Source organism: Panicum hallii, chromosome 7, assembly GCF_002211085.1.
Source record: "Panicum hallii strain FIL2 chromosome 7, PHallii_v3.1, whole genome shotgun sequence".
NCBI lineage: Eukaryota > Viridiplantae > Streptophyta > Magnoliopsida > Poales > Poaceae > Panicum > Panicum hallii.
The window spans coordinates 46,064,358-46,090,955 of record NC_038048.1 but is presented as its reverse complement, the minus strand read 5'-3'; the positions used below and the strand labels follow the sequence as shown (position 1 = coordinate 46,090,955).

The 26,598-nt window shown below is 47.7% G+C and overlaps 4 protein-coding genes and 1 non-coding gene across 6 annotated transcripts; 3 read left to right on the top strand and 2 right to left on the bottom strand.

Moving 5' to 3' along the window:
• Nucleotides 1–388: 388 nt before the first annotated feature.
• Nucleotides 389–6,398, bottom strand: LOC112899529. 2 transcript variants are annotated; one of them, XR_003230064.1, is made up of 12 exons: nucleotides 6,025–6,398; nucleotides 4,971–5,070; nucleotides 4,165–4,522; nucleotides 3,902–4,039; nucleotides 3,174–3,381; nucleotides 2,941–3,017; nucleotides 2,446–2,527; nucleotides 2,276–2,312; nucleotides 1,955–2,034; nucleotides 1,138–1,222; nucleotides 723–1,047; nucleotides 389–558 (listed from the first exon to the last, which is right to left on the bottom strand). XR_003230064.1 is itself a non-coding variant. In XM_025968031.1 (11 exons), the coding sequence occupies exons 1-11, from the start codon at nucleotides 6,314–6,316 to the stop codon at nucleotides 789–791; spliced, it is 1,716 nt and encodes a 571-aa protein (XP_025823816.1). In that variant the 5' UTR covers nucleotides 6,317–6,398; the 3' UTR covers nucleotides 391–788. The 2 variants fall into 2 exon arrangements, 1 of the variants encoding a protein (XP_025823816.1); XM_025968031.1 differs by having other exon boundaries at nucleotides 391–1,047.
• Nucleotides 6,399–8,580: 2,182 nt separating this feature from the next.
• Nucleotides 8,581–10,156, bottom strand: LOC112901193 (LEAF RUST 10 DISEASE-RESISTANCE LOCUS RECEPTOR-LIKE PROTEIN KINASE-like 2.3). Its single transcript, XM_025970048.1, has 2 exons — nucleotides 10,045–10,156; nucleotides 8,581–9,949 (listed from the first exon to the last, which is right to left on the bottom strand). Exons 1-2 carry the CDS (start codon nucleotides 10,061–10,063, stop codon nucleotides 8,682–8,684), a joined length of 1,287 nt encoding a protein of 428 aa, XP_025825833.1. The 5' UTR covers nucleotides 10,064–10,156; the 3' UTR covers nucleotides 8,581–8,681.
• Nucleotides 10,157–11,659: 1,503 nt separating this feature from the next.
• On the top strand, nucleotides 11,660–13,266 carry LOC112901272 (LEAF RUST 10 DISEASE-RESISTANCE LOCUS RECEPTOR-LIKE PROTEIN KINASE-like 2.2). Its single transcript, XM_025970149.1, has 2 exons — nucleotides 11,660–11,772; nucleotides 11,862–13,266. The coding sequence occupies exons 1-2, from the start codon at nucleotides 11,736–11,738 to the stop codon at nucleotides 13,100–13,102; spliced, it is 1,278 nt and encodes a 425-aa protein (XP_025825934.1). The 5' UTR covers nucleotides 11,660–11,735; the 3' UTR covers nucleotides 13,103–13,266.
• Nucleotides 13,267–14,573: 1,307 nt separating this feature from the next.
• LOC112901757 lies at nucleotides 14,574–14,713 on the top strand. Its single transcript, XR_003230346.1, has one exon. It is a non-coding gene; the product is annotated as a small nucleolar RNA Z247 (small nucleolar RNA).
• Nucleotides 14,714–18,109: 3,396 nt separating this feature from the next.
• On the top strand, nucleotides 18,110–26,327 carry LOC112900894 (BTB/POZ and MATH domain-containing protein 2-like). Its single transcript, XM_025969672.1, has 2 exons — nucleotides 18,110–18,372; nucleotides 25,574–26,327. Exons 1-2 carry the CDS (start codon nucleotides 18,110–18,112, stop codon nucleotides 26,325–26,327), a joined length of 1,017 nt encoding a protein of 338 aa, XP_025825457.1.
• The last annotated feature ends 271 nt before the right edge of the window (nucleotides 26,328–26,598 follow it).

The window sequence follows — 26,598 nt, the reverse complement described above, 5'->3', positions numbered from 1 at the left end:
GACATCAGAAACAAGCAGGCGCCTGGTATCGAGAAAGGTCCCACCCTCTGCTCCTATAGTCCTGTGTGATGATATATGAGGCTTAAAGAGACGTCACGAACGAACGAACCTTCATGAGCGATCCGCTTCCCCTATCCGAGCACGATCCAAGAACAGCATCCGGCCATACGTACAAGTTGCCTGCTACAGAACAAAATGGGTTGTGCACTGTTGGAGATGAGGCCCCTCCCACGAACGTGGCATTCGTCAGTGGTTGATACTTGATAGATCTATGAACATATAAAGATGAAAAACCATCGTATGTTGATGCAACAGCCTGCACCGCTTGAAGCACAGAGCAAGTCATAAGCCAAGTACTTATCAAAAAAGAAAGGTCATAAGGCAAGCATAAAAGCACGAAATAAGGGTTACATCGCCAGAATGTGAATGTCCATCATACAGAGGAAACAACTGCCACTGCCTCACTGGATTCACTGCACTGTCTGCACAAACCTAGATGGCTAGAACACCTGCTACGTGTTACTGCTACACGGCACAATCAACCAATTGTTCCTCCATCTGCACAAACTACCAACAAGCTTATGAAAAACTAGACACTGTCACACGAATCAAGCAGCTACTACTCCTAATAATCAATTCTAAACGTGGTCATAAGCCTACAATAATACAGCATGGATACAAATGTTGACGCACAAATGCCTTGTAAGTGGAAACAGACTAACCTAGGTATCACGTTGCCCTTTTGGGCCGTTAATATTAGTATACAACAATATGGTCCAGCAACTCTTCTACTTCCCTCTTCCTTTAGGGCCTCGCACCACCCTTTTTCGTCCTCCTCGCCGAACGTTCTGTCTCGAGGCTCCCTTAACAGGTTCTTCAGGATTTATTCCAGTGCCATTCTCAACAGAATCAACATCTGCAGCACCGGCTGCAGGCTCAGTTAAGTCATTACTGGTGGGTGGCACAGCACTGCTCGAGTTAGTGCAGCTGGGATTGTCATTTCCTGAAGATTCTAACCCGGAGTTGGCGTTTGATTGATCCAGAAGACTACATTACCAAAGGACGTCTAGTTACATAAATGCAAATTCCAAAGAAAAAGGCGAGAAGTAAAAGAGAATATGCAAATGTTGTGGTTACCCATTCACAGATGTTTTCTTGGTCGACCCATTCATTCGGGTCCGGATTGGGGGACCTGCATCCTTCGCTATGGGTTCCGGAAAAGCTTGCACAATCATAAGCATAATAGTACATGTTAGTTTATAATAGACCGAAAAAAGTAGAGATTTCGAGGAGGGACCGGGGCAAAAACCTATCACGTAGTTTCTGTAGAAAGAACCAATGGTTGTAAAACCCATTTAAAACCTGTACTAGGAGTTGCCATTTTCTGAATAGAAGTTGCCCCATGCCGGTTTGTGTAGTGGCATTCCAACAGAAACCGGCATTTGCTGGTTGGCAACAGTAACATGTCTTTCCTTGAGCCTCATGGTTGTCTTATGGTTACTGAGCAATGCCATTACAGCTCTATAACCACAAGCCATTTTGGCAAATTGTGGGCCCGAAATCGCCTGTAGTACTAATAACTGATGAATGATACTTACACTTGCCACTAAACCAATCAAATGCTGGTGCTGGCTGCGAAATACGGCCAAGGTTGATATTTTGGTTACTTAGATTTGGCCTTTGCCTTTGCAAAACCTAATGCAACAGAATGGTTGTGACTATTACCATGCAACAGCACAAAACAAGCATTAAAGCTTGGTCTAATCTAGCAACAAGAATAAAATCGCTGAAACTCAACAACTTCTCTAGCTATATCAGTTCATTAGCACAGTAGAGAAAAGTTAATGGGAGCTCAGAGCCCAGACAATACCAAACTGACTTAACCAAAAAATTAAATGGAGCAAAAGATAAACTATAATCAAGATTTATGTCAGCAAGAAATATCCTTGAATACCTGAAGCTGAGTTGATATCTATATTTGGTTCGGCAATGGGGGCTTTAACATCACTGTGGTCAGTAGCATCCTTTGTAAATCTGAGACATAAGAAACATCCATTCAGAACGGAGGTACAAAATCAGCTTCTAAAAATAATTTCAGGACATAATAACGCAGGTAAACAATATACTGCTAAGCACATATTAGAAGTACTTAATCTACAAGCTTATAACTAATGTTGCTGGTGACACTTAGTTCCACAAGCTAAGCTTATAACTGATTGTGAACTGCAGCAAAAGTGATTTAATAACTAAGCATATTTTTTATGCAAAAACTGACCTTGTGGAAGACGCATTGTTCCCCTCTGCTACTTTATCTGCACGCGTAATACAATAGAATACGTCAAATTCTACAATTGCTACATAAGATTAACACATGGTTAAAAACTGGTCAGAATGCTGTTAGATAACCACAGGCAGGAGTAGGACAACTGGACAAGGAGATTATACCTGGTTGAATTTCAGATGCAGCATGGTATTCTTCAGGTGCATTCCCCTTGTCCTTTGCAAGGTCCACAGGTTCACCAATACCCTTAGGACAACAAGAATGCACTGATAAATAAAAGATGTAATTGTGAAACAAGCTACAGATAAAGTTTTTGAGGTCAAAGAACAAATGCATTTTTCAGCATTGACATCTTCATTGTCAACAAAAGAGAGTCAAGTATATTCAAATTAAAGTAAATACACGTAGGGAAACTATAAGTTATCATGTATATCGATAGTGCAAGCAGCTAGGGCAATGTATCAAGCTTGAGATGGACTTTGGCTAGAATTTACTCTTTTTGGAAGATTAAGGAATCACATGCTCTTTTAGTACATTATAAGCCATCGCTATGTAGGGCATGTTGGTACTGACAACAAAGTACTGAGCTAATATCAAACTGAGCCCAAATGTACAACTAATGCAACACTAACATACAGTAGAAATCATGAATTGCTCACATCAATTCTATCTTCAGTTGGCGTGACAGGTATGGGGCACCCACTAACTGGTTCTGTTGCTGCAACTTTTTCAGACCCTGAAGTTAGCATATAACAAATCAGTTGCTCACAGTTGAAGAGTGCAATCATGTAAGCGGAGGTGAAGCATCAGTAGAAAATATATGAAAAAACAAAGCATTCAGCCTGAGTGATTTTGAAGTAAAAGGGAGCCCAAAAGTGTAAAGAAGTTTCACCATTATTGGTTTTGGTAGGCTCGCCAACTTTTTCATCAGCACCCGATGAGAATATAGAGGTATCATTCTCAAATAATCTGGAAGAAGTAGAACTATAATTCCAGAATTTAGGAGCATCTGCAGAACCTCCAGATGATCCAATGCGGGCTCTTCGTGATTCCTCCAATTTTTCCCAAAAGTTGGAAAGGTAGTCCTCCTTTGCGGGTACCTTTACAAAGGTAAAATCATTGTTTAGAAGTGAATATGCCAACATAATTGAGACAGCATCTACCAGACAGGTGTCCAGCATGATAATGATTAAGAAAAGGAAAGCCTGCATCACAAAACACGCTATTTTCCTGCCATACTGTCATGCGTTTTGCTTTACCAACTTCAGTCAATTTTCCTCAGCTCAGAAATCTTATGAAATACAGTTCACAGACAACACGGGAATTTTATCATATAAAAATTTCAGAAGGACATATAATGAAATGTGGCCAGTAGCAACTCCCATCACATTTCATTCAAGACTATGAAATACAGATCAATATAGCAATGCATCAATAATTTAAGTGCTGATGGTCATATAAAAAGCTGTACAAAATTAATCAGTCTTATAAGCGCATGTGATTTTCTGAAACTAGCCATAAATCACAGATTATAAAAATATTGCCACAAAAGCCTAGGACGTGCATTTAATGAACTGCCATATTTACATCAGTGACCCAGCATAAAATATCTTGTATTACCTCTGCTAACAAGGTAGAGTATTTGGAGCGCGATGTATTAAACGTCTGAATGCCTAAGAGAGGGGACTGCCAAGGAGGTAATGATTGCATGTATGATTTCGCTAAATCAACTGGAGAACCCATGTCAGAGTCAATGACCTGCATAAGTGATCCATAAAAGTAAGCATCAACTTATCCAAACAAAACCAGCAGTTGGTTTTGCCAATAAGAAAAAAAAACAAAATGGTTTATAAAGAATAGAAGGAATAGATATTTATACTCACAGAACTTAGCATATCAGTGTTCAATGTGCATGTTCCATTTTCTTCAGGCTTTAAACCTTGCCCCTGCCTTTTCTCTTCCAACCATCTCTTTGCTTCCGTAACTGCTGCAGTGCATAGCTCAGGTGATGCTTGGAGTGGAGAGCCAGGAGAAAAACTACCAGGTCCCATACTAGAGAATTGAACTGATTTAGGGAATCTCCGATCACGGCTAAAGGAGCGCCAAGCTCCTGTGAAGTCATGTCCAATGCCTGCATTCCTACTTGGGATTTCTTCTGGCAATCCATACTCACGGGCTTCAGGAAATGTAGAATCTGTAACTCGTGATTTTATTAGCTCTATCATCTTATCACACTCATCCCTGCCAAAAAAAAATACTGATGATTCCAAGGAAATGTGTATCCTCAAAAGATTTTACCAAGAAATCGAGGTTTAAAATACTAATGGATATACTGGACTTGAAAATAACAACACATAACATGGATAGCAGTTACGTAAGACCTAAGGCAGAATCACATGTGCAGTATAATGATTTACAGTGGAAGGTTTTGTTAGCTTGCACTATTAAGGGTGACTTTGGGTCATCCACCAACTCAAATTTTAAAGTTTGTCCATTATAATTCATTGCAAAAGTCTACATGACAAACATAAGGGGAAAAAAGTGAACTTAATGAAGCTAAGAATGCACCATCAATAATTTGATGAATTAGATGTACTAGAATATTTTTAGTGCTACACTTAACTAGGATAAGCTGACCAGGGGGGAAAATGTCATCATACATATAAAAAGACAACAGTATTCCGGTTACCTTGTGAATGTTTCCTTCATAACCATTTGCTCAATAGCTAGCTTTGACTCGCTGTAAGGAACAATTGCTCCATGAGTGTCAGGAATATCTTCGTTCTCATCTGAGTGTGGACAGCACATACATGGTGTGAGGACACATAATCAGTTCAGTTAGCAGCAGAGGAAAGATAATGATCAGATGACACTGAGAGCGAGGTTTATAATTAAACTAAATTTGCCTGTAATGAAGCATTAATTTAGCAAGATTTATGATGGTTTGGGCCTAAATGGAGGTAACATGTAGTAATCCTCCCTTCTGCTTATTGGCTGAAGACTGTCCAACATTACTGAGACTATGACCAGTCTGACTAAGACTGAGGGCATTCTCTATTCAGTAATCAATTTACCCAAAAACAAAAGGAGGTAGAGATATTCTAGACCGAAGAATATCAGGAGAAATGGACTCAATTTCAATTCAAGTACCTGAAGCTCCCAAATTAGGCTTGCCCTAGGAAAAAAACTAAAAAGCTAAGGCTCTGTTCCTCATTTCCTGAATTTCAACAAGGCATAATTAGCATGGTACCAGGTCATCGAATCCATAGCTCCAATTCTGACTCAATGAATGCCTGACGTGATATGTACCAGATGGACTGGGTGTAATACTGAACCTCAGTTGATAGATAAAATATGCCAGCTTATATACATTTGAATCCAGTTAATGTACCAATTGCACAACACATATATTGAACATTTTCAGATCAATCCACGCCTGTCCCCAGTGGCACCTACGGGAATTCTTACTCTACCAAAATTCTGTGCCCAATTCAGATGTCCGAACCACCCTTTAGCCAACAGTGACACCGAATTAGCTAAAATTCGAAAGCTCATAGGCTAATTGGACCAAACCAAGACGAAACCCTAGGTCGCGAAGCCGAAGCAGACTATCACTGGAGCAGAGTACTCGCAGCTATACTAGTACAGTCAGACAAACAAGCGGCTAGCCGAAACGGAACCATGGAGCGAGGTAGCGAGATAGTGAGAGAGAGAGAGGACCAGACGAAGGAGAAATTGCTCACCCGAGTTTAAGCCGTTGCCCTCTTCGTCCTCCTCCTGCCCCGAGCCCGTCTCCTCGGGCGAGGAGAACAACAAAACAGACGAAAATACCCTCCTCGCGCCGGAGACGAAGCCAGAGAGCCACCCAGGGCTACTCCCCGTGGCCGCGGCCGCGGCCGCCCCCGCCTCCGCTGGCGTCGCCGCGTCCTCCTCCGGCGAGAGGCGGCGGCGCTGGGCCTTCCCGTTGCCGGATCTGTCGTCCTCACCGTCGTCCTCCGGCGATCGCCGGCGGCGACCCCCGAAGAGCGACGCCATGGGAGGCGCGAGGAAGACGAGATGGGGGAGGAGGACCGTGTGAGGCGTCGAGGAGTTCGAACCGGAAGCGTGAGGCGATTTTGGGAAGGGGCGCCGCGAACTGCTACGGCCACTGCCTTTCGCGGGAGCGTGCTGGCGACACTGCCACTGACCGGTAGGACCAGATGGTGTACTTGCGCGCTCGGATCCCACCAGCAGAGGGACGGTTGGTTGGGCCGTTGCTTGGTCCGGGTGACGTGGAACTAAGTGAGACAAAACTTTTCGGCCTACGGGCCGGCCTGTGAACCGCTCTTCAACTTGCAATCTCTCAAGGAATTAGCCGTACAACTTCTTCAATGAGGAGTGGGCCCACGCCTTAGTTTGTTACCCGGGGCCCAGTTGTCTGTGACACTCGTAGTTATCCCGGCTCACCAGGCAGAGTATGTGGATCTTTTTCTGGTAACCTCCAGAGTCCCAATGGGAAATGGGCGCAGGAGCTGGGCCAGTGCATGACAAGTGGGCTCGGAATTGTATTGGATAAGCTTGTGGCCCACACGCATCGGCTTGTGGTGGTGTGTGTCTTGAGTCAGGTGGGTGAGGAATGTTTTTTCTCGATGGGAGAGTGAGCGGCGGCTGGAAAATGTTCCGTTCAGATCTGTCTCGCCGTACACCGTGCGTTTGGCTGTAGTCGCTGGACGGAAACGTATTATTCTTCTGGGCCGGGCACAGTTGGATACGGATGGTCGTCGGTCGGTGGCGGGTAGGTAGGTTGGACCAGATTCTACCGGGCCGTCAGCTAGATGGGCCGGACTGGCCTCTTTGACTGCTGTGGCCGTGCGCGAGCGGTGTAGTTGCAGGTTGCAGGGCCGTCAGCTAGCACTTGCAGGTTGCAAGTTTGCAACGTTGCTTGTTTAATTGGTTGACAGGTGAGTTTTGACAGCTCAAGCTGAGGTTCCTTTGATCGAAAGATACTGTCAGAGGATTTCTCTAACTGGGTGGCGGAATGCATCCGTCTAATCCTAACTTAGGATAAGTTTAGGAAAGATAAGGAATACTAGATGAAGAGACGTATGGACACGAAAGCACACAAGAGATTTAGAGTGGTTCAGGCCGCCGGAGCGTAAAACTCTACGTCCACTGTGTATTGTATTGCCTGTGAGGCTGTGAGACTTGGGACTTAAGAGAATCTACCAGACTTGAGAGAACCTGTATTCTAACAGGCGCGCTCTCCCTTTTATATGCTCAAGGGGAGCGTGTACACTGAGCGGGGTCCCGACAGGTGGACCCAGCGATATATTAAATAACGTACACATCGGAGCCCACATCGGAGCCTTAAATGCCTCAGATCCTGAGATCTTCCTCGTTAGCCTCCGTGCGTATCCTCCGTCTGAATTTGGTCTTGTGTCGTCTCGCCTACACAGGGTCTGCTGTCAATGACATGCACAGTGGAAGACGTGCCGTTACTGTTGGGTTAATTCCCGCTGACAGGCGAAGGGGCAATGTTGACCTGCCGTGCTGTAGCCTCCGCGCGCACTGTAGCAGCGCACGCCGCGGCCCTCCTGCAGTAGATCATAATGACTCCTTGTTCACGCGCGCGGTGCTGTGATGTGACTACACGCCGCCCGTTCGCGTGCGCAGCACGGTGATGTGACGCGCCGCCTCGGTAACAGGCGGGCTTACCGTGGTATCAACATACCTGCCCAACGTGTCAGTGGGCAGCCCATACTCTGTTTTGGGCACGCGCACCCCACCTACCTGCATTTAATGCGATAGTTGGGCTGGCCTTCCGCCGAAGGCTGGCTGCCACCGGACACGTGGCAGGGCTGGCTTAGCAGGCACTTCCTCAGGGGCACGTGGCGGCACCAGATCTCCTCCTCGGAGGGAAGGGAGGTCCGGGCCTCCGAGGCCGGTCCAAGTGCATAGGCCCCCTGGGGGTCCGACTTCCACACGTGGCAGCACCGGATCACCCCGCGGTGGCCGTTCCTGAGCACCTTGTCCTCGTGGACACATGGAGGCGCCGGACCCACGAGAGCACGGGGTAAGATCCGAAGATCATGACCCCAGCTGTTAGGCCCAGACCGTACGCCTCGTCGCCCAAAGCCTTAGCGCGAGGTTACAAGTAACCTCGCGCCCCTCGGGTTGGACACACCAGTAGGAGGTACCCAGTCTATATGTACCGACAGATACAAACGGAAGTTTACTTACAGAACTGCGCTGTGTAATTTTGAAATTTCAAATTCTTGAATTGCATCCTTTCAAAAAAATTCTTGAATTGCAAGGTCGTAATCAAGCTGTATCATTGGCTGAACATACAATTCAAACAACAGGTACCAATGCACACGAGGAAGGAACGGAACATGTTTCACCTCATCACCTGCCCTGATTATCAATGGGCCCCCCTCATGCCCCGAAATTCCTTGGACGAGCCGCCGGAGGCGGCGGCGCTGCCGCCACTGCTCGAGCTGGACGTCGTGTGGAGGCTCGCGATGTACGTGAACGGGTTCACGGGCCGTGCGATCTCCTCCTCACCTTCCAGCATCCTGACCACGCTGCTCATCGACGGCCTCGCCTCAGGCTGGTACTGCACGCACCAGAGCGCCACCTTGCACATCCTCTCCGCCTTGTCCCTGTCCTTGGCGTGGATCCCCGACGCCGCCATCACGTCGTCGAACCTCCCCTGGTCGAACCGCTGCCACACCCACTTGGGGTACCACTCCTGGCTCACGGCGGGGTGCTGCAGCTCGAGTTTGCGCCGCCTCCCGAGGATCTCGAACACCAGCATGCCGAAGCTGTACATGTCGCACTTGTGTGTCACCGGCAGCGGCAGCCACAGCTCCGGCGCCGCGTACCCGGGCGTGCCCCGCGCGCCGGTCATCGTGAGGTGGGTGTTGTCGCGGTTGCAGAGCCTGGCGAGCCCGAAGTCCGCCACCTTCGGGGTGTAGTCGGCGGTGAGGAGCACGTTGCCCGGCTTGATGTCGTAGTGGATGACCCGGTGCTGGCACTCCTCGTGCAGGTACCTCACCCCGCGCGCCGTGCCCACGACGACGCCGTAGAGCGTGTCGAAGCCGAGGCCCAGGCCCCGCCGCTGCTCGTGCTCGAAGAGCACGCGGTCGAGCGAGCCGTTCTCGAGGTACTCGTACACGAGCGCCTTGGTGGTGGCGTCGAAGCAGAAGCCGTAGAGGCGCACGAGGTTGATGTGGTAGGTGCGCCCGGCCGTGCCGACCTCCGCCATGAACTGCTCCTCGGCGCGCCGGTCCAGCGTGCTGTTCAGGATCTTGACCGCCACCTGCGCGCCGTTCGGGAACGCGCCGCGGTACACCACGCCGAAGCCGCCGGAGCCGAGCCGCTCCGCGTAGTTCTGGGTGAACCCGCGGAGGTCCTCCGGCGTGAACCGCGCGGGCTTCTCGCGCAGGATGTCGTCAAGGAACCGGTCCACGGCACCCAGCTCGACGACGCGGCCACCGTAGGGCGGCGCCGGCGCCACGTCGTACGCGGCGGCGCCGTTCGCCGGCTGGATTGGCGCGCCCGCCGCCGCCTGCATCTGCATGGCCTGCAGCCGCGCGCGCTCCGCCTGCCACTCTCGTTTCACCTCGATCCATCTGGTCAGGAATTTTATGGCCAAGATGATGACAATTCCGCCGATGATGATCCCAGCTGCGCCGAGATTAAGAGGAGCCGGAGTTTAAAATTGAGTAAGGAGATCACAAATTCAAAATGGACAGAGTTACTGGCACATACATGTCGCTTACCTAAAGCAAGGGAATTCATGGAGTTGTGAAACAGTAGTACCTCCCTGCAATGGAAAATAGCGCAGAGAAAGATGTTTTTTTTTACTCTGCAAATGCCTTGGCATCATGTTCATGGAGATGGTTTTGACTTCTAGACTTCTCCAGTTCAATGTGGTCTCTTCCTGAAAACATTTCATGTCGCAATCGCTAGTGAACTAGGTGTCTTCCTTCTCAAAAAAAAATAAAAATAAAAATAGTGAACTAGGTGTCTTGGTCCGTACTCTTAACTTACCGGAGAATATTTGTTTACTAGAATAGACGTAATGTTCTGTACTATGAATAAGCGTTTACCATCCAATCGACTAGAGAGCAGCTGCTGAGTTGTTGAGACTAGAACGAAGCATATAGCAGGCGTCATCATCTTTGACTAGGAAATTGATGAAACGTGGAGAGGTTATACATTAAGCCCTTTTTTAGATGAGTCAACGTAATCCTGTTCAATGAAACGGGATAGCAGATAGGTCGTTGCCATCCGATCCGATGAAGTGGACAGCATCGGACTCTCCCAAGTTTTTACTCATGCCTGCCCTTACTGTTCCCACAAACCACGAGGACGTGCAAGTTGAAAGGAGGCCATGGCGTATTTTGATGATCACGCAATACCATTTATTTTAAGTACTCTTAACTTTTTTATCCCATGTAGTTCTGTCTCCTGAGCCAGTCAGAGTGGTTTGTGGTTGATGTGGCGATGGTTTTTTTTATTTAAATAAGAAAAAAATACTCAAACAATTTCAGAAAGTTCAGGAAAAAAAATCCTAGAGATATTTCGGGACACGTGGAATCCCAAAAAATTAACTAAAGCTTGTGAAACAAATTCTACAAGCTTCAAATAAAAGCCAATACATCTAAAAAAGGATTCATGAAATTTCAGATAAATCCACATAGACCGTGTCATCAGGGGCAAAAGTTCTCTTCATGCCCTGCCAAAATCACTCGCTAAAATTCCCGGCAAAAAAAACTCTCTCTAATACGTCTGTAAAAATTGCCAAATCACTTGTGAAACACATGGTTACCTGTGTAGGTTAGTAATGGCTTCCTTCCATACAGGCAGGGATCAGGAGATGAAAGACTTGAGAAAAAACTTTGTTGATCATAAATTGCCAACATTATTACTTGGACTGCATCGATAAAAGGAAATGAAATGCAATTGCTCACATGTACACGGCGCTCGCGGAGTCAGCAGCTATCCTTGGTCGGCCACGTCAGCAGCGAGAAATCATGCTAGCAGAGGAGTGCTAGTTTGGCTCCCTCAGAGAATTCCTCTTGCTCAAGAGCAAGATTAGACAATAGCTAGGATGCAACCAGGCATGCGTGCTACCGTGCAAAGTTGGCTAACAAGTATGAAGTCGTCGTCCTCATGACGAAGACTCGGGCCAATTCTTAACTTTATCATGTGAAGACGAACACGACATGAACGAGGTTTTTAATCTCCATGCGGATTATTCGTTACACATTTTGATGATACGAGTGAAAGGATACATACATACAGTTGACAACGGGGATAAACAATGTCGCAGATGCAACGTCATACACGAGCTCCAGGGAAGCATTCAACAGTCTGAAGCTCTTACTTTAGCAGGAACAGCTAGCCCTCAGCAGCTCGATCGGCTTCAGCTCCAATCCTCCCCTGCAACGAAGTCCTCCTGATCAGCATGTCGCTCAGCGGTGGCGTTCTCGCCGTAACACTCGGTAAGTACCATGCGTGTGCGTGCTCGGCGTCTTTAGCTTTGCTTCGATGGCTAGGCTGCCATGTCCCTGACCCTCGGCGGGTCTTGCAGTTGGGACGATCACGGCTGGCATAGTGGCGATCGCCAGCGTCGTCGCGATATACAAGTGCGCCAAGGTCGCCGTGAAGATGTACCTGCAAGGAGATAGAGGCAGTCTCCACCGCGTGGCGTCGGCCGTCACCCGCGAGCCCGGCAGCACCGGCGCCGCCGCCGGCGAGAGCGACGACGCGGAGATGGGGAGCATGAGCTACTTCATCGAGGACCTCCAGAGGGAGCGCCCGGTCCGCTTCAGCTCGCAGCAGCTGCGCGCCTTCACCCGGAACTACGCCCACAAGGTCGGCTCCGGCGGCTTCGGCGTGGTGTACAAGGGCCGGTTCCCGAACGGCGCGCCCGTGGCCGTGAAGGTGCTCAACAGCACGCTGGGCAAGCGCGCCGAGGAGCAGTTCATGGCGGAGGTCGGCACCATCGGCCGGACCTACCACATCAACCTCGTCCGCCTCTACGGCTTCTGCTTCGACGCCGCGGTCAAGGCGCTCGTGTACGAGTACATGGAGAACGGCTCGCTGGACGGCTACCTGTTCGACCCGCCGCCGGAGCGGAAGGTCGCCTTCGACAAGCTGCACGAGATCGCCGTCGGGACGGCCAAGGCGCTGCGGTACCTGCACGAGGAGTGCGCGCAGCGGATCATCCACTACGACATCAAGCCGGAGAACGTGCTCCTCGGCGCCGGCCTGGCGCCCAAGGTGTCCGACTTCGGGCTCGCCAGGTTGTGCGACAGGGAGGACACCCACCTGACCATCACCGGCGCGCGGGGCACGCCCGGGTACGCCGCGCCGGAGCTCTGGATGCCGCTGCCGGTGACGCACAAGTGCGACGTCTACAGCTACGGGATGCTGCTGTTCGAGATGCTCGGGAGGCGAAGGAACCTGGAGCTGGGGCTGCACGGCCGGGAGAGCCAGGAGTGGTACCCGAGGTGGGTGTGGCACCGGTTCGAGGCGGGGGACGTGGACGCCGTGCTGGCGCGCGCCGTGGCGACGGGGGACAAGAAGGAGAGGGAGACGGCGGAGAGGGTGTGCAAGGTGGCGCTGTGGTGCGTGCAGTACCGGCCGGAGGACAGGCCGTCCATGGGCAGCGTCGTGAGGATGCTGGAGGGGGAGGACCAGATCGCCACGCCGCTCAACCCGTTCGCGCACCTGGCCGCCTACAACTCCGGTGCGGCGCTGCCGTCCGGGGACAGCACCACCACCTCGGGCTCGTATGGTTCTTCAGGCCATGCGCTCAGTGCCAGGTAGCTGCAAGCCTGCAAAATGGTTTCCGGTTCTTGTTCTCGTCAGCTACGAATCGTATGATGCCTGCGCCTTAAGGATGTAATCATGTAAATGATCGCAAGTTTATTATGAAACCATGATCGTTGTACCTGACACCTCTAGATCTCTAATACTCATCGTGCCTAAAACTGTGCTAAATCATCGTCTGTGTCGGTGTCAGAGTAAAGTGGTGTCTCAGTGCTGGTCAAGTGAAAGTTTTGTCATCCAGCTTTATCCACTTGGGAGAACACGGATGCAGTGAAAACTCGGCTACCAGGCAAGCTGCTTTGAAAGGAGAAGGTGATGAAGATGAACCAGGAGGAGCCCATTCAGGCAGCAGGGCGGGGCTTGTATCAAGCGAAGCTCGCGGATCGTGAAGCCCAATAGCAAGTATGAAGACCCACACTGGCTAAAGTGAACAATTGGCCCATGGGGCCTGTAATAGGCTAGCTGCAATGCTGCGTGCCCTCTTCGGACTCTGCTAGCCTATTACGGATGCAGTGAAAACTCGGCTACCCACCTGTCTGTTTCAAGACGTTAGTTCTTGAGGAGTTGGTAACAGAGTCTCGGCTGATTTATTTATGTACTTTCGGCCCAACTGATAAGATCCAAAAGGAAAGGAAACGATTTCCTTGTTTCTCTGTCGCTTGGTTGGCCGGCTTGATCATCAGCTCCACGCCTGTCACCAGCCAGTCACCACCGCAGCCGCCTCCATGGCCATGGTGTTAGAATAAGAGATATCTTCGTATGTAATCAATACTCTTGGAAGAGTTGTATGCCGGTTGGTTATAGATAGAATTAGATTGATTCAAATGTACCCTACACAACCAAACCAAATACAACTACTTCACGTGTAAACTCAAAGAGTCTTGAACTCCTTTCTATATTAACATGCAACCCGTGGTGTGCTGAATTAAGCAACCATGTTTCCACCAAATCTTTCATGATATCAGAGCATCTTCTTCCTAGATACATCTACAACTCGACCATGGCTTCCTCGTCAACTTCGTCGTCGATTCAACTCGGCTCAACTGTCTCCGAGAGCCTAACTCGAGATAATTTCGTCCTATGAAAAGCTCAGTTCCTCCCCACCATCCGTGGTGCTCAACTTATGGGGATTCTTGATAGAACAGTTCCTCAACCACCGAAGACTGTGGAGGACGACAAGGAGCAGCAGGTTCCGAATCCTGAGTATGATCCTTGGATTGCCAAGGATCAACAGCTTCTTGGCTACTTGCTGAACTCCATCACCAAGGAAGTTCTTGCATCTGTAGCAACCGTGACTTCATCTGCTGAAGCATGGGAGTCGCTAGAGACAATGTTCTCAGCGCAATCCAGGGCGCGTGTGACAAATCTTCGCATGCAGCTCGCCAACATCAAGAAGGGTGGTGTGACCACCGCAACCTACTTCAACAAGATGCGCAACATCAAGGACGAACTCGCTGCTGCTGGGAAGCCGGTTCCTGATGATGAGGTAGTGTCTCATATTTTAAACGGCCTTGATTATGATTACAACCCGTTTTGTATCATCTATGCTTGGCCGTGTTGAGCCAATCTCGTTGAATGATCTCTACTCGCAACTCCTGTCCTATGATCTCCGGTTGGAGATGTACCAAGAAGGTGGCCAATTTCAGTCTTCTGCAAACGCCGCTGGTCGAGGACGTGGCGATCGAAACCGTGGCCGTGGCAGCAGTCGCGGTCGAGGGCATGGAGGTCGTGCAGGCCAGAACACCAGCAACAACGTTGTTCCACCCAAGAAGAACATTAAAATCAAGTGTCAGATATGCAAGAAGGTTGGCCATGAAGCTCCTAGTTGCTGGTACCGCTATGATGGTGATGAAGAGGATCAATCCAACAACAAGACGGCAGGAGCTGCTACTTCAGGATATGGCTATGACACGAACTGGTACACGGACAGTGGAGCTTCAGATCATGTTACTGGTGATTCGGAGAAGCTCACGGTTCGTGACAAGTACACAGGCCGTGATCAATTACATACAGCAAGTGGAGCAGGTATGAAAATTAGTAATATTGGGCATACAACTTTATATATTTAAAAGGATCTTAAGATGCCTAGAGGGAGATGAATAGGTTAATCTGAAACTTAAGATACTTTGAAAATTCTCAGTAACATAGATGTCCGGAGTTTCCGGAGATATTGTCCGGAGAGTCCGGATATGAAACGATCTAAACAAACATAAAGATACTGATGCTGTAATTTAGATCGAGTAAATTTAGAAGAGCTAGTGGTACCTTTGGAGTGTTTCTCAGTAATCTTACTCTAGAGACTTGTATAATAGTAGATCGATCACAAATCCTAAAATGTTAGTCTCACAAGCAAATAACCAATAGTTCAAAGTAATGTGACACGGAGAGGCAAGGATTTATTTCCCGAAGTTCATTTCCAAAGGAGCTACGTCTCCGTTGAGGAAGAGTTCAAGAGACGGTGCTCAAGAACCCTTATGCTCCTCCCCAAGGACGAGATCAACGCTCAAGCCCAAGGTCACTTACTATAAAATCCTCCGAGAGGATGGCGAGTACAAACTTTTTGTGGAGCTCACAATACGGCTGAGCACTCACAAGCACGTCTAGCCATCCAGGAGCACTTAGCTCCAAGAGTAACAAACTTGACAAGGACCTAGTGCTCAAGGGATTTGAATGGCAGCTCACCAAGCACAAATCTCTCCTCTTACGACACTCACACTTGAATCCCCAATGAAAATCACTCAAAGATGGAAGGAGGGATGTGAGATGGCTCTTTCAAGGTGTTTCAAACTGTGCAGCACGAAAATGAGCGAGAGAGCTAACTGTTGAGGGTACGGGGGTTATTTATACCCCCACTCTAAAAAGTAGCCATTGGAGCAAGAGGTGCCCGGAAATGTCTAACTTTGTTTGTAAGTTGGACAAGGCTATTTATGGTCTTAAACAAGCTCCCCGTGCTTGGTATTCAAGGTTAAGCTCAAGTTGATTGATCTTGTTTCAAGGCTTCTAAATCTGATGCATCTCTCTTCATCTACAAACGGGATCATGTGACAATATTTATGCTTATTTATGTTGATGATATTATTGTCACAAGTTCTTCTTCAGAAGCAGTAACAGCACTACTTTGGGATCTTAAGAAAGAGTTTGCACTCAAGGATCTTGGTGATCTCCATTACTTCTTAGGTATTGGAGTTACAAAATGCAAGGATGGCATTATTCTATCACAAGAAAAGTATGCGCAAGATATATTATCCAGAGTAGGCATGACAAAGTACAAACCCTCATCCACTCCGTTCTCGGCCTCGGAAAAATTATCTTGTGATGAAGGAGAAGCTTTGAGTGCTGAAGACAGCACAAGGTACAGAAGCATAGTTGGAGCCTTGCAGTACTTAACTCTCACGCGACCTGAAATTTCCTATGCAGTTAACAAGTTTTGCCAATTTCATCATGCACCCACTACTATACATTGGACAGCTGTTAAAAGAATTCTTAGATATGTCAAATACTCGGGTGGTTTAGGATTGCATATTCAGAAGTCGAATTCAATGTTATTAAGTTGGTTTTCTTATGCTAATTGGGCCGGCAGTGTAGATGACAGAAGATCTACATATGGTTTTGCAATCTTTCTTGGAGCTAACTTGTTTCCTGGAGTGCTAGAAAACAAGCTACGGTTTTGAGATCTAGTACTGAAGCTGAATACAAATCCATGGCGAATGCTACTGCTGAGCTGATATGGTTGGAATCCTTGATGATTGAACTTGGTATTAAGCTGCGACAACCTCCTTGTTTATGGTGTGATAATTTGGGAGCTACTTACTTATTGGCCAATCTAGTGTTTCATGCAAGGGCTAAGCACATAGAGATTAATTTTCACTTTGTAAGAGAAAGGCTTGTCAACAAGCAACTTCAAGTTAGACTTGTGTCAACTCACGATCAGCTTGCAGATGGATTCACGAAGGCTCTTCCAGTTAAGAAGTTTAAATACTTGATCTGCAATCTAAATCTCAAGACAGTAGAAGGTTTAGATCAAGGGAGGATGTTAGAATAAGAGATATCTTCGTATGTAATCAATACTCTTGGAAGAGTTGTATGCCGGTTGGTTATAGATAAAATTAGATTGATTCAAATGTACCGTACACAACCAAACCGAATATAACTACTTCACGTGTAAACTCAGAAGTCTTGAACTCCTTTCTATATTAACATGCAACCCGTGGTGTGCTGAATTAACCAACCACGTATCCACCTAATCTTTCACATGGACCCGTCGCCGTTCTCGTTCCCCGACGACGCCACCAAGGGCGGCTCCCACGTCCTAAGGATCGACGGGTACTCTAGAACCTTCGACAAAAACTGTGGCGCGCCTCGCTTCGAGTCAGGCCCCTTCCACGCCGAAGGCCACGCATGGAGGATCGGCTACTACCCTAGGGGGGGCCTACTTGGGTAACCAAGAGTTCATCTCCCTCTATCTTCTCCTTGCCGACCATGTTGTTGCTGGGCCCGTGAACGTAGAGTTCAGATTCAGCATGCTCGACCCGTACATGGAACCGCTGCGATTGCCACAAGGCAGGCTCGCCGCCAAGCCCGCCAGGGTGACCTTCTCGGCACCAGGATCGTCTTTTGGGTACAAAAGATTTGTCAGAAGCGAAAAGCTGAGGGAGCTACTAAGGCGCGACAAATACGGCTGCTTTGCTGTTAGGGTCGATCTAATACTCATTGTCGAGAAGAGCCGCCATCTACACTGACGACGACGATGCTACCACCATCTGACTTGCACAGCCATCTCGGTGATCTCCTCTCAAGAGGAGAGCACACCGATGTCGAATTCCGAGTCGGCGAGGAGACGTTTGCTGCGCACCGGCTCTTGCTTGGGTCTTCAAGGCAGAGCTGCTTCTTGGCCCTGACAAGCAGGAGCGCACAACCACAGTTACTGTCGTATAAATAGATGATGTGGAGCCACGGGTATTCAAGGCGATGCTCAGTTTCATATACACAGACACTTGGCCAGAGATGGAGAGTGAAGAGGAGCCGGCGATGTCTCAGCGTTCGCTTGTCGCGGCGGATCAGTATGGACTGCAGAGGCTGAAGCTGATGTGCGAACATAGGCTGAGCAGCCTCATCGATAGGAACTCTGTCGAAGATATCTTGCATCTAGCAGAGAAGCACCGATGCGCAGCGCTGAAGGAGGCATGCTTTGATTTCATCGGCTCCACGGAAACTCTGGTTCCAGCCCGGGAAAGGTTGCTTCAGGTGCGGGAAACAGAGGAGCTTCGGTTTGATCGTCTCATTATTCAAGAGGATGCACTTACGTCGGTTCATCACTCTTTTGTCGCTTTCTTTATAGGCTGCGTTCATCCTTGTAATGCAGAGGTCGGGAATATTTAAGATCAAGTCGATGTAAAAGCCCTGAATTAAATAAAATTTCCCTTATCGGAAAAAACCTATGCATACCTGTATCTTATTTTGTTTTGTCTTCGAATACTTACTTTCTATATAACAATGCAGTTAGTTTTAGTTTTGATATACACCCGAATTAGGCCTTTTTGCATTTCAACATTATATTATATAGACAAGAAATAAGCTTGATATTGTCACATTTATCGAGCCCAATAATTAACTAACCGAACAGCTCACGAGCGGTTCACAAACTAGCTCATTAAGAAAACAAGCTGAAATTGAGGTTTGATTCAGTTTGTTTGAGAGATCGATCGGACCTCAACCGAACCGAATCTATGAACGAGCCAAGCTGAGCTTTTCTGTCAGCGCTAGGTGCGTACCAGTTGCATTTAACCCTTTAAGAAGTCCACTTTATCATCGCACAAAATACAGTTTCTCTATTTGATCCTATGCAAAATATCAACTCAAATTTAGCTCTACAAATGATTTAAATCAGTGAAGGGCCGGGATGACACGAGACTCCAACACGATCGATGAACACGTCCACGTTTGAGATCGAGCTGAACAAGAATTGGATACGTAACCGTCCGTTTCCAACTCAATCCTGTGTACGTTACCAATTGCAACTCCCAACCAGGCAGCTGGTGCTAGCAGATATACTAAGTAGATCGACTAGGAAGGGAAAAAAACAGAGACGCGTACCTCTTCACGAGAAGGCAAAGAGATCGAGCACTACTTCTACCGCTGCATCTGCTCGAAACCGGCAAATGAGAGACGTGTAAACTCAGGAGTCTTGAACTCCTTTCTATATTAACATGCAACCCGTGGTGTGCTGAATTAAGCAACCACGTTTCCACCAAATCTTTCACATGGACCTGTGACGACGCCACCAAAGGCGGCTCCCACATCCTAAGGATCAACGGGTACTCTAGAACCTTCGACAAAAACTGTGGCGCGCCTCGCTTCGAGTCAGGCCCCTTCCGCGCCGGAGGCCACGCATAGAGGATCGGCTACTACCCCAGGGGGTCCTACTTGGGTAAGCAAGAGTTCATCTCCCTCTATCTTCTCCTGGCCGACCATGTCGTTGTTCAGATTCAGCATGCTCGACCCGTACATGGAACCGCTGCGATTGCCACAAGGCAGGCTCGCCACCAAGCCCGCCAGGGCGACCTTCTCGGCACCAGGATCGTCTTTTGGGTACGAAAGATTCGTCAGAAGCGAAAAGCACCACGATCTCAAGATAAACGGGTACTCCAGATCTTTGAACAGCATTTGGCCCTTCTTCAATTCTTCACCGTTCCGTGCGGGAGGCCGTAACTGGCATATCAGTTATCGACCCAAAGGGAGCCACGGCGGCAACTCCGATTTCATCTCATTCTATCTCGCCCTTGATGATGTTGATGATGATCCTGTGATGGCGTATTTTACATTAAGTTTGCTCGACCAGGATAAGAATCCGATGCCATCTTATTTCCCTACCAGCAAGATGAATAACTTCTCTGTGTTAACTTGATCTCGACCCCGGATCCGTCCAACGACCGATCCGGAGTCCGTTACGCGCCCCGATCGGGGGCGCACAGCCAAGCCAATGGTATGTGGGCCCCCGTCGCGCAGCGCCAAAATAAAAGAAGAGGTGGGGGCCGGGGCACGCGTGACGAGGTTCGTTGCGGTGCCTGTAGCCCACCTAAAAGCCCTAGCCGATCCGATCTAAGGGGCGCTGAAGCGACGGGACGCGCCGCCGCCTCTGCTCGACATCACCGCCGTCCTTCTTCCTCGACCTCGACTCCGGCTCAACTTCTTCATCGCCATGGCAAACAACGGCGATGTCGGATCATCAACCGGAGGTACGGCACATCTTTTCCATCTCTCTCTCTGTTTCCCTCTAGGTTAGACACAAATACCATATTATTTAGCTAATCACCGAGCTAACTGGCGCTTAGTCGATCCCTAAGTGCTAACAATGGTATCAGTAAGCCTAACTAAGTGTAGTTAGGCTCGGGTAAGAAAGACACAGCAATTAGAAGGAGGGGATTTCAAATCAACTCGAAAGAAGGCAAGAACAGAGAGATTGCAAGGCAAGAACAGAGAGATTGCAACCTTTTCGGGGTGAAAGAACCAAAGCACCCCGTGCTAAACCCTAACCCTAACCCTAACCGGGTAAGAAACGGGTCTTACCTCGACACCGGGAGCCTCCTGCTCCACGGGATAGCATAACTGATGCTCAGCAGCTCCGGCGGACCCCGTCGTCGATGGGCCACGACATCCCGAGCTCGTCGAGCTCGCGGATCTCCACCGTGCCGTCGCGCGCGGGCTAGCTAGCCACCTCGGGCCCACTCGACGGCGGCGCGCTCACGTACAGGCGAGCGCGCTCGCCGGCGAGGAGGCCCGCGGCGGCGCCATCGCCTCGGTCGTCGTCGCGAGGAGGAAGCAGGAGAGAACGAAGGCGACGCCGGGGGAGCGAAATGCGCTAGGGTTTCCGGGAGAAGCGCTCGCTCGGAGTTTTTGATCCGCCGAGATCATCGCGCGACCGTCGATTAGGATCAGACGGTCGCGGTCGTTCCGCGGGCGTGCGGGCCGCTTCCGGCCCAGGCGGGGCACCGCTTTCCCGGCCCAGGCCCAGGTTGCGGCCTGGTGCGCGGGTCAGCGCCCCGCGCGCGCGGTTGCCACGTTGGGCCGTTTTGGGCTGTTTTGGGCCAGATGACCAATAAGTTTTCAGTATTTTCTCAGAAACAATTTTAGACATTTCATGTATGGTTTAATCTCTGTTTTAATTTTCACTAACGTGATAAATTCTATAGAGAGATAGTAAGTTAGAATGTTTCTGAAAGTAAGCACAGTTTAACTTTTCCGCTGCAAATTTAATTAAGTTATATCCTTTAATTATTTTAGAACCAACGAGACATTATAATTTAAAGGAGTCAGTTTTATATTTTCTTCCGTTATAATATTGTTATTTTCTGACCAACGTTGATAATAGCAGTATTATAATTTTTTCAGTAAGTTTTTCATGCTTTTGTTCTAATTCTGCCCAACGGTGATTTAGAATTAATGCAGCTAGTTACTTGTATGTCTTAATATTGACCAACGTTAAATTGAGATATGCAATTATTGTTTTTATAAAGCAGTTCTCACTTTTCTTGATTTAAATTTCAGGATCTAATGCAATGACTTTCATTAATGCTATACCGCCGTTGGATGATTCCAACTACGGGATATGGGCTCAAAAGCTAGAAGTGGCTCTCGCACTCTCAGATATTGACTTAGCTATCACCTCACCGTGTCCCGTCAGTCCCGGGGAACTGGTGAGGGAAGCGGATGAGAGTTTTGCCGCTTGGCAAGCTCGCCAAAGTGAACATGCAAATGTTCAAATGAAGTATGATCTTGAGAGAGCAAAATGGAACTCTTCCAATAGAAAGTGCTTGATGGTCATCAAGAGTTGCATTATAGACAGTATCAGGGGAGCAATCCCAGATTGCGCCACCGCAGTTGAGTACTTGAAGAAAGTTGAGAGTCAATTTGTTGGCTCTTCAAAAGCTTATGCACAAACTCTGATTCAAAGGTTAGTAAATGACAAGTACACTGGCAGTGGTGTGAGAGAGCACATACTGAAGATGAGCAACATGGCATCTAAGCTCAAACCTATAGACATGGAGCTTCCTCATGCTTTCATTGTCCATTTGGTTCTGGCTTTCCTGCCAAAAGAGTTTGAGACTTTTGTTGTTAACTACAACATAAGCCCAGAGACATGGGATCTAGAGAAGCTCATCGCGATGTGTGTGCAAGAAGAGGAAAAACTTAAAGCCTCGCATGGTGACACGCTCAACTATGTTAGGCACAATAAAAGAAACAACTCTTCTGATAAATACACGAGGCCATAAGGGAAACCTCAGTTCAAACAGGGTTCCACTTCTTCTTCTTCTTCGACTCACCCTGGCAAGGGTGCAAAGAAAGATCAACCGCACATTGAAAAAGATCAATGCATGTGGTGTCACAAGACAGGACACTACAAGAAAGACTGGCCAGATTTTCTAAAGCATTTAATTAAGAAAGGTGAGATATTATCACATTTATAGATGAGACCCTGTACGTAAGTTATTATAAATCTACTTGGTGGATTGACTCAGGTGCAACTGTTCATGTTGCTAATTCCTTGCAGGGTATAAGTACAAGGATGATGCTGCAAAGAGGGGATAGATGGCTGAAAGTCGCCAATGGAGTTAGAGCCGACGTTGAAGCAGTTTGTCAACTCACGTTAGAATTAGAGAACGGCTTTAGACTCCAATTACATAATGTTCTTTATGTACCCTCTTTATCTAGAAATTTAATTTCAGTATCATGTTTGGCAGATGATGGTTATGATTGCCATTTTGGCAAAGAACAATGTGAGATTATATTTAATAATCAGTGTGTTGGTCTTGCCATCCGACAAGACAAACTTTACATGTTGCCTATGCATGAGACTGTGAATTCTGTTAGCAATACTACAAGTATTGAACATACGACTAACGACGCAAGCAATAAGCGCAAACGATGCGATAACGAAAATTCAGCGAAATTATGGCACTGTCGTTTAGGCCATATTTCGAGGGGGAGAATTGAGAGATTAATTAAATAAAATATTCTCCATCCGTTAGATTTTTCAGATGAAGAACATTGCATCGATTGCGTTAAAGGAAAGTACGTTAAGAAAATAAAGAAAGGAGCCAAACGCAGTTCAGGGGTTTTGGAGATAGTGCACACAGATATCTGTGGTCCATTTCCCATAAAGTCTGTAGACGGTTATGATTCGTTCATAACGTTTACAGATGATTATTCACGTTATGGCTATATTTATCCAATTAAAGAAAGATCAGAAGCATTAGATAAATTCAAGATTTTTAAGTCTGAAGTAGAAAATCAGCAAAATCTTAAGATAAAAGTAGTAAGATCTGACCGTGGAGGTGAGTACTACGGTCGACACACCCCGTATGGCCAAATTCCTGGACCCTTTGCAAGGTTTCTACAGGAAAATGGAATAGTAGCTCAGTACTCTACACCGGGTGAGCCTCAGCAAAATGGAGTCGCTGAAAGACGTAACCGTACCTTAATGGATATGGTAAGAAGTATGCTAAGTTACTCCACGTTACCGATTAATTTATGGATGGAGGCGTTAAAAACCGCTATTCATATCCTTAATCGCGTACCGAGTAAGTCGGTGCCTAAAACACCGTATGAGTTATGGACAGAGAGAAAACCCACACTAAACTATTTACATGTGTGGGGCTGTCCAGCTGAGGCGAAAGTATTTAATCCAAGTATTGGAAAGTTAGACCCTAAGAAAGTAAGTTGCCATTTTATTGGCTATTCAGAAAAGTTGAAGGGTTATCGTTTCTAATGTCCTAATGGATATACAAAGTTCGTAGAAACGAGACACGCTGTCTTTTTGGAGGATCAGATGATGAGGGGGAGCACGGTAGCTCGAAAGATTGACCTTGAGGAGAAGCGGGTTTTCGTACCTACTCCGATGATCCAAGATCCCTTTTTCGTGTTGCCTGTTGCTGCCTCACCTACAGTGTCAGCACCTGTTGTTAGTTTTCCAGCTACGGCGATGAGTCAGAATCAGGAACCTGTCCTTCAGGATCCGACAGAACCGATAGCCGCACATGAAGGGGAGCAACAGCAGCCCCAGGTAGAAGAGGCGCCGATAGCTGAGGCACCGAGAAGGTCTCAAAGAACAAAAAAGCCCGCTATTTCGAGCGATTATGAAATCTATAATAGCGAGGAAATTCAGATGGAGGGTGACCCCACTTCATTTGAAGAAGCCATGAGAAGCGTTCGTTCATCTGAATGGTTGAAAGCCATGAAAGATGAAATGAAATCGATGAGTACCAACGATGTTTGGGATCTAGAAGAAATTCCTAAAGGAGCCAAAACAGTAGGCTGTAAATGGGTCTACAAGACTAAATGTGACTCCAAAGGGAATATAGAAAGATATAAAGCGCGACTTGTGGCGAAAGGTTTTACGCAAAGAGAAGGGATAGATTATAATGAAACATTTTCTCCTGTTTCATGCAATGATTCCTTCAGAATTATAATGGCGCTAGTGGCACATTATAATTTAGAGTTACATCAGATGGATGTAAAGACGGCGTTCTTCAACGGGGACCTTTATGAGAATGTTTACATGGCACAGCCAAAAGGTTTTGTCATGGAAGGAAAAGAAAAGATGAGATGTCGTCTAAAGAAATCCATTTATGGATTACAGCAAGCCTCCAGGATAATAAAGTTTTATGTTGTTAAAGAACAAATCCAGGATAATACAATTAGTCTTGAGTATTTGAGCACAAAGAAGATGTTAGCGGATCCGCTCATAAAAGGCTTACCACCCAATTTGTTCAGAGAACACTTAGCCGGCATGGGTTTACGGGAAAGCCTATGATTCCTGGACAGTAAGGGCCCAAAAGTAGGGTTCTGTTTCAAACGGAAAAGTATGTTGTGGCTGTTAATCCAACAGTAATAACTGTTGGGACGAGGCATACTCAATGTACTAATCTGAATGAAATCGGACGTAAGAAGTGAGTAAGTTAGTAGAAATCAAAGGGGAGAATGTTAACTTGATCTCGACCCCGGATCGGTCCAACGACCGATTCGGAGTCCGTTACGCGCCCCGGTCGGGGGCGCACAGCCAAGCCAATGGCATGTGGGCCCCCGTCGCGCAGCGCCAAAATAAAAGAAGAGGTGGGGGCCGGGGCACGCGTGACGAGGTTCGCCGCGGTGCCTGTAGCCCACCTAAAAGCCCTAGCCGATCCGATCTAAGGGGCGCTGAAGCGACGGGACGCGCCGCCGCCTCTGCACCACGCGCCGCCGCCTCTGCTCGACATCACCGCCGTCCTTCTTCCTCGACCTCGACTCCGGCTCAACTTCTTCATCGCCATGGCAAACAACGGCGATGCCGGATCATCAACCGGAGGTACAGCACATCTTTTCCATCTCTCTCTCTGTTTCCCTCTAGGTTAGACACAAATACCATATTATTTAGCTAATCGCCGAGCTAACTGACGCTTAGTCGATCCCTAAGTGCTAACACTCTGAGGGTAGGAGGATTTTTGGATACGAGAAGTTCATCGAAAGGGAAATCCTCGAGCGATCAGAGCATTTGAAGTACGACAGTTTCACCCTCAGGGTCCAGATACATGTTGTCAAGGAAACACCATCTGTTCTGGTGCCACCATCTGACATCCAACGACATCTTGGTAGTCTCCTGATGTCAATGGAGGGCGCCGACGTTGAGTTCCTCGTTGGTGGGGAGACGTTTGCTGCGCACCGGCTGGTGCTCGCGGCACGGTCGCCAATCTTCAACGCCGAACTCTACGGCCCGATGAAGGAAGGGACCGTCACAAACACCATAGAGATAGATGATATGGATGCACAGGTGTTCGAGGCCATGCTTCATTTTATATACCCTGATTCATGGCCGGAGATGGAGCAGGAAGACGAATCCGCAATGACTCAACATTTGCTGGTTGCAGCCGACAGGTACTGCACGCAAAGGCTGAAACTGATCTGTGAAGCTAGGCTCCATGACCACATCGATGCAGGCTCTGTGTCAATTATCCTGGCGCTAGCTGACAAGCATAACTGCTCTGGTCTTAAGAAGGAATGCTTCAACTTCCTCAGGTCTTCAACATCTCCGTTGGTGGTCATGGAAGCCGAAGAGTGTGAGTATTTAACCCAAAGTTGCCCTACTGTCATGGAGGAGTTAAATACTATTTTCCTTGAACGAAATTTGGAGAAGGCAAAAATTTCAGAAGAAGGAATCGAGGACAATGCCCATCTGACCATAAAAGATTAGATGAAGGCACAGCAATCAAATACAAGCAGTTGGAGGAGCTAGATGCTCTTTTCTTCCTTGCCTGATATTTGGAGAAGGCAAAACAAAAAAAAATCAGAAGGAATCAAGGGCAATTATACATCTGGCCATAAAAATTGGTGACCAGCAATCGAATACAAGTAGTTGTACATGTTTTTTTTTTTCATTTGCGCCATAGTAGTTTGTCCTAGTTTTATACGGCATTCAATAGATTCTCTCTCTCACTGGAGGTATTCAATAGATTCCTCGTGTA